The 7,192-nt window shown below is 42.0% G+C and overlaps 1 protein-coding gene across 1 annotated transcript; it reads left to right on the forward strand.

The window, feature by feature from the left end:
- The first annotated feature begins 2,278 nt into the window (after nucleotides 1-2,278).
- On the forward strand, nucleotides 2,279-6,832 carry kcns2 (potassium voltage-gated channel modifier subfamily S member 2). The gene is made up of 2 exons (XM_077576993.1): nucleotides 2,279-3,063; nucleotides 3,201-6,832. The coding sequence occupies exon 2, from the start codon at nucleotides 3,203-3,205 to the stop codon at nucleotides 4,640-4,642; it is 1,440 nt and encodes a 479-aa protein (XP_077433119.1). The 5' UTR covers nucleotides 2,279-3,063; nucleotides 3,201-3,202; the 3' UTR covers nucleotides 4,643-6,832.
- Nucleotides 6,833-7,192: the final 360 nt, after the last annotated feature.

Below are 7,192 nucleotides of genomic sequence, written 5' to 3' on the forward strand. Positions count from 1 at the left end.
CATACTTTTTTCTTGCCATCATTTGATAGAGGTTGAGCTTGGTTTCATCTCTAGAACTATATGCTTGCCCCCCCCCCATTTGTATATTATTATTATTATTAATAGTAATACTTCTTCTTATTATTAATATTATTACTATTATTAATATTATTAGAATTATAATTAATATATTATTGTTATAATTAATTGGCTGGCAACCAGTTCAGGGTATACTGCCCGAAGCCAGCTGAGATAGGCTTCAGCATCCCCGCTAGTCATTAGTCACAAGTCCAATTTAGCCTCTTTGTTCTTGAGAGGTATGAATCTTTGCATCGTGCATTGAATCTTCTGTATTTACTCCCTGTAACCTTCTCTTTATGGTAGACTTTATGGAATGACACGTTGACGACTTGTTTTTAACTCGGCTAGCTGTTGTGAAGGGGTTTCCCTTCACTATGGAAAGGATTCTGCGATCATCTACCATTAATGTAATTAACCCATGTATATCTAGGTCTATTTGCATTCACCAGAGCTTTCTGTTGTTTGATGGTTTTTTTCCTTCTGTTTGTACATCTTAATGATGGTTTGTTTCATTTGCATGGCAAGCTCATTGTCTTCACAACCAAATCTTCCAAACACAAAAATCACACCTCAAAGCAAGTCCAGGCCTTTTGTATGCTTAACATACTGTAACAAATAAATTGCTCGAACCTGCCCATGAAATGGTCTTCGAGTCAATTGTCCAATTACTTTTGGTCCCTTTTAAAAACACGGCGGCACATGTTAAGTAGCTTAAATTAAACCCTTGATCCAAATTGTATTTTTTCATGTGGTCACCCTCAAATGACTGTTGAGACTCTGCCCTTTATGTCCATGTCCATTATTCAACTATATGTAATGTTTCATTAAACATGTAAAAACCCAAACATGTGTCAGTGTACAAATATATTTTAACCTAACTGCGTATTTTGGGTCCCCTGCAAAGACTTAAGTTATCTGACAGCGAGGGCACCGTGGGTGCGTAAAGCATATTATAGAATAGTTATGCGACCCAATATTATGTACTTTTAAATGACTCAACATCTTATCCACACTTGTTATTAGCAGTGACACACCACTGAGCGAAGTTCAGAATGCTTGCTGTGACGCTTCTACACAGTGACCTTTAATACAATATATTTTTATACTCTATGGAATTCCCATAAGACATTCTGGTGTTTGTGTTTCATGAGACTATAACTCTAATTACATCTATGAAAGAGTTTTTGTTATCACTGACATGGTAATGTGTGCTTGTTTGTTTGTATGCACAACATTCCTTGTTTGTCATGCGTTTTAACCTACAATTTCTTTATCCATCCATCAACCTGATCTGGCAAGCTTCTCACCCTCCTCCTGTGGAGGAAGCCATTTTTGGTCAATTGTATCAGTCATTTTTTTTTCCCTTTCAAGACCCCATGATAAAAACACCTCAACTTTGTGTAGGTTCTCTACCCTAATCTGGAGAGAGCACTCCCTTTTCGAACTGAGGACCATTGCCTCAGGTTCGGCTCTACACCCAGCTGTGAACCTCCCCAACAAAAGTTGAAGATCGCAGCTCGATGAGGCCATCACGAGCACATCATCTGCAAAAAGCCGAGGCGCAATACTGAGGTCACCAAACCAGACAGCATCAGAAAATCTATCAAGAAAGATTTTAAAGTGAATTGGTGACAAAGTTCAACCCTCACTGGAAATGAATAAAACTTAGAGTCAGCAATGCAGTCCAAACTCTGATTCGGTCGTACAGGTCATAATCCAGGAGTACTACCCTCCACATGACAGACAAAGTGACACGGTGGAACAACTTCGCCAAGTCCATAAATCACATGTAGACCGTTTGGGCTAAGGTCACATGATACATTTGGCGTTTTTTCTGCTGGATGACAATCTTGGTGCACCTCACCCACAACTGTAGCTGGGAAACGGCAAATACCTGTGTAAAGGGTCTGGTTGAGGACCCAACTGGATGCTAGCCTCCGCCCTAAACCAGGATTTGAACCCCAGTTCCCTGTGTCTGAAGTCAGCGGTGCCGCCCACTGATCCATCCAACTGTTTAGTTGAACTCCTATCCACCCTCTAAAACGCTGCGTATAACTGGTCCAGTGTTCCATGGCCAGGACAAAAAAAAACACATTGCAACCTTTTTTTTCTCCCCATTTACACAAATAGCATATTTCTCTCAAATATTGTAAATAAATGTCAAAATCTGTGTAGGTGAGCACTTCTGCTTGGCCTACATTAACTAAATGCCTCACAGGTGTGGCATATCAAGATTAATGGTCGAATTAAAGCCCTATGTCTGTATTTGTTGTCAGAAATGCCATTTACGGCTCTCAGGCTACAGGTTTCCCACCTTGATCTTTTGACTCGGACCATTGCATGTGACAGATAAGGTGGTCTGCTCTCTCTGCTTGCTTTTATTGTTTCATGATAATGCCCGTTTGTACTACCTGGTCAATGGTGAGTCCTCCTAAAAAAGCCATTGTCCACTCATCATCGTGATGTTGAAATCAGCTGAGGGAGGTGGGCGGTGCAGTGGGAGAGCTACGTGTTGCTGCGCAGCAACAGATAGAAGAGAGATGTTGGAGAGAGAGAGAGGGAGAGGGCGAGAGAAAGAGAGCGAGAGGAGAGATGTTGGAGAGAGAGAGAGGGAAAAGAGAGAAAGAGACAAGAGAGAGGGGGAGGAATAGAGTGAGCCAGAAAGAGGAATCCCCCTGTTCAAACAAAAGCAGTTGTCAGGGCGTGTGTCTGCCTCTCTGCGCTCATAGCCCAGACTCAATCGTGGCTGTGATGCTGCAAACACAGCGGACTATATTCTTGTATATTTGAGAGAGGAGTATCAGTTATTTTTGTATGGCTGCATCTCCACATTTGGCATCACTCCCTTTGGAGGAGTTCATCCCAATCAACGTCACTGAGACGCGCTTGCAGTCTTCCAGGAGATACACGCCAATTTGTGCATTCTAGGGGAGACAACTTGGCCACAAATTGCCAGGATGCCATCAATGGAATCATCGGCGGGGATTTGGTGACCCAGTTGCAGTAAGTTCTTTGTTTGCATGTTTGTTTCTAATTCATGTGAGGGGAACATGTGATTGTACCGTAAAGCAGTAGTTCACTTAAATCAGTGTTTCTATTGAGGCTTTTTTTCTTTCATTTGTCTTTGTGTGTGTGCTCAGATATGACGGGTCAGGCCCTTAGGGAACCTGGCGGCAGGGTTCCCGCCGAGGACAATGCCGCTATCCGCATCAACGTGGGTGGCTTCAAGAAGCGTCTCCACACAGACACGCTGTCTCGGTTTCCGGAGACACGGCTGGCGCGTCTTCTCCAGTGCCGGTCCAAGGAGTCCATACTGGAGCTGTGCGACGACTACGACGACGCAGAAAAAGAGTTTTACTTTGACAGGAATCCCACACTTTTCCCCTACGTGTTGAATTTTTACAACACGGGCCGGCTGCACGTCATGGCCGAGCTGTGCATCTTCTCCTTCAGCCAGGAGATCGAGTACTGGGGCATTAACGAGTTCTTTCTCGACTCCTGCTGCAGCGGCGCCTACCACTGTAGGAAAATGGACCAGGACCGGGAGGAGTGGGAGGACAGGAGCGACGAAGGAAGCACCACGTCGTCATTTGACGAACTGTTGGAGTTTTACAATGACGCCACTAAATTTGACAAGCAGCCGCTCGGGAGCAGCCGCAGGCGCGTTTGGTTGATGCTGGACAACCCGGGCTACTCGGTGGCCAGCCGCGTCATCAGCGTCTTCTCCATCCTGGTGGTGCTCGGCTCCATCGCCACTATGTGCATGAACAGCATGAGCGAGTTCAGCCTCGTGGATGCCGAGGGGCAGCCCACGGAGGACCCCCGCTTTGAGATCGTGGAACATTTAGGCATCGCCTGGTTCACGCTGGAACTGGTGGCCAGGTTCGCCGTTGCCCCGGACCTTGTGCACTTCTTCGAGCACCCGTTGAACCTGATCGACTTGGTGTCCATACTTCCCTTCTACTTGACGCTGGTCATCAACCTGGTGGTGGAGAGCAGCCCGGCGCTGGCCAACCTGGGCCGCGTCGCTCAAGTGTTGAGGCTGATGAGGATTTTCCGTATCCTGAAGCTGGCGCGCCACTCGACCGGGCTGCGCTCTCTTGGGGCCACCTTGAGAAACAGCTACAAGGAGGTTGGCCTACTGCTTCTCTATCTCGCCGTTGGCGTCTCTTTCTTCTCCGTCATGGCCTACACGGTTGAGAATGAAGACAGTGAGGACTTGTCCACCATCCCGGCGTGTTGGTGGTGGGCCACGGTCAGCATGACCACTGTGGGTTACGGGGATGTGGTGCCCTTGTCTATCGCGGGCAAGCTGACAGCCTCGGCCTGCATCCTAGCGGGGATCTTAGTAGTAGTGCTTCCGATTACGCTCATTTTTAACAAATTCTCCCTGTTTTACAAGAGACAAAAACAGCTGGAGATCGCAATGCGAAGCTGCGACTTCGACGAAGGCATCAAAGAGGTGCCCTCGGTCAACCTGAGGAACTATTATGCGCACAAAGTCAAGTCTCTTATGGCCAGCTTGTCAAACATGAGCCGGAGTTCACCCAGTGAGCACAGTCTGAATGAGTCAATACACTGAAGGTGGTTCTTTGGGTGCCTGCGTGAGGAGGCATCTGGCGTCAAAGGCCTATTAACCTCTATCATGTGGGGCACAGGGATGTGGGGAAATACACTTTCCATGGGATGTTGGATGCGTTTTGCAACTGTAATCAGAAGTAATAGGAATGAACTGGAAATTTGAGGTAATTCAAAAATAAGGAATTTTAAAAGTAACCCCGACTGTGATGACATGTTTGCTCTATATATTTGGTTGTTACTAGCATAACTATGAGATTCATTAAAAAAAAATCCTTTCCAGTTTATAACATTTTGTAGAAACTTTATTTGGATGTACGCCGCCATTGTTATTTACGTCGCAACGCATTCAGTGCGTAGAATGGCGGCTGTCTCTCTGCCGAGCAATGGAAAACGCAAGGTAAGTCGAAAGAAATAACATGTGATCGGGAGAGTCACCCTCCCTACGCCGTGCTCTCATCATTCCCCAGACACATTTAAGAATTTTGAACGTCCCTTAAGAAACACTTCGGAGGTTTACCTTGCTTTCTTTATAGATGTTTTACATTGCTCGGAAGAGAGCCAGCCACCATTCTTACGTCACTACGCAATGAAGGCCTTGCGAAATAAAGTTTCTACTAAATGTATTAAACTGGAAATGATTTTTTGAAAAAATGAATCTCATAGTTTTGTTAGTAACAACCAAATAAATAATATAGAGCAAACTTGTCATTACATTCGGGGTTCCTTTTAAGCAATTTTGTTTTAGATGTTTTATTTATCAGCCCATTATGGGAAATTGCTTTGTTCCTGCAGCCCAAATGTAAAAAAATAATAAAAAATAAAATTTAAATAAAAAGAGTGATACGAAATGAAGGCAGGATGGTGATCAAGGGGCAGTAAGCACATCTGCCCTAGAAGGTTCTGGGTTTGAATCTCTGCTTCAGTTTGTGTGTGTGGAGTTTGCATGCTCTCCGTGCGCTTGTGTGGCTTTTATCCGGGTACTCTGGCTTCCACATTCCAAAAACATGGAGGGCAGTTTAGATTAAATTAAAATTTTAATGTGATTCATAGGTGTGAATACAAGTGTCAATCATTTGTCTATACATTATGTGCCTTGTCATTGGCTAGTCTGTAGCCAGCTGGAATCAGCTCAAGCTCACCAGTAACCTTATGAGGAAAAAACAACATATTAAATAACTGCATTGCAAACAATCATTTTGTACACTTCGTTTGATGTTTTTAATTATTTATGAACTTATTTTTATTTTATTTTATTTATTTTTTTAGAAATAGCTTTGTTGCATCAGACACCCAAAGTGTAAAGTAAATTCTTTTTATTTTTATTTATTTATAAAATGATGTAAATAGGACTAAAAACATCTAACATTGTGTAACATTGGATTATACTTTTATAAGTAGATGCATTGTCACCTTTCTAAAACAAGTCTACTTTTTCCCCACCAAGTACTAAATGTTATATTTTTGAATAATTTCATTTCAGGGGTAGAACTATGTGATCTGCTTAAATGAGGTTGTTTAAAGGTTTGCCAGCAACTTGATTGGATGATTTAGGTAACATCCCATGACTAAAGATATTATTTTAGGAAGGTGATGACATCAATACATTTACTTATTGTATGCATAATAAATATAGGTATGCTGTTTTCTCATAAGCATGAATAGAAAAATATACCTTTATAGGTGGTTTTAATATATTAAAATTACATTATGTGTATTTATAAAAACAACAAATACATTCATTTGAAGTAAATTAAACAGATACCCTAATTTCCAGTTTATTCTAGTGATCTGTTCAAAATGCAGATATATTTCCATGGAAAGTATTCAACTTTGAATTTAGCAACCCTACCTATGCCTCTCTGTAGCTGCGTGCAATAATCCTTGTGTCAGTTCTCAGTGGAAATAACAATAATAGCAAATGTAGTGGAGTCTGAGTATAACATCCCACCGTGTATACAAGCAGTATTTGACAAAAAACATTACATGAAAAAGACAGAGAATATCTGTGGTCGTTTTTGGTCTTATGCAGTATATGTATTCCAGCCTCCACCTACTTGTTAATTAAATCTGAAGTAAACTGTAAAAGATGTCATTTTAGGAAGAGTCAAATGTGAAATTGTGGTTTTGCAACATTGTTACTTCAAGATGTGTGTATGTCATGCAAAGTGAATTAAACAAGAAGTGCATTAAAGAGTTTTCATTTTTCTTCACGAAGAATCATGTTTGACCCTTTCACTTTCACGCTGATTCATGTCATACATAATGGGAAGACGGACGGACATTTGTAATGCGTGTCATTATACCTAAAACACTTTTGACAAGAAACGGCAGCAATTTACAACTGACATTTCATCAATGAGGCAAATGGTTTATTTTCCGCTGAGATGTGTAATTCTGACACTTTGTAAAAACGTTCTGATGAAAAGCATTTATTAATATGCAGTCATCTTTGAAATGCACAATTGAAATAGGAGCTATTAAATATGCCTTGGGTATAATATAATCATCATCACTGTTTCGTCACGATTGAATAACAATAATAATAACAATA

This window comes from Vanacampus margaritifer, chromosome 9, assembly GCF_051991255.1.
Source record: "Vanacampus margaritifer isolate UIUO_Vmar chromosome 9, RoL_Vmar_1.0, whole genome shotgun sequence".
Lineage (NCBI taxonomy): Eukaryota > Metazoa > Chordata > Actinopteri > Syngnathiformes > Syngnathidae > Vanacampus > Vanacampus margaritifer.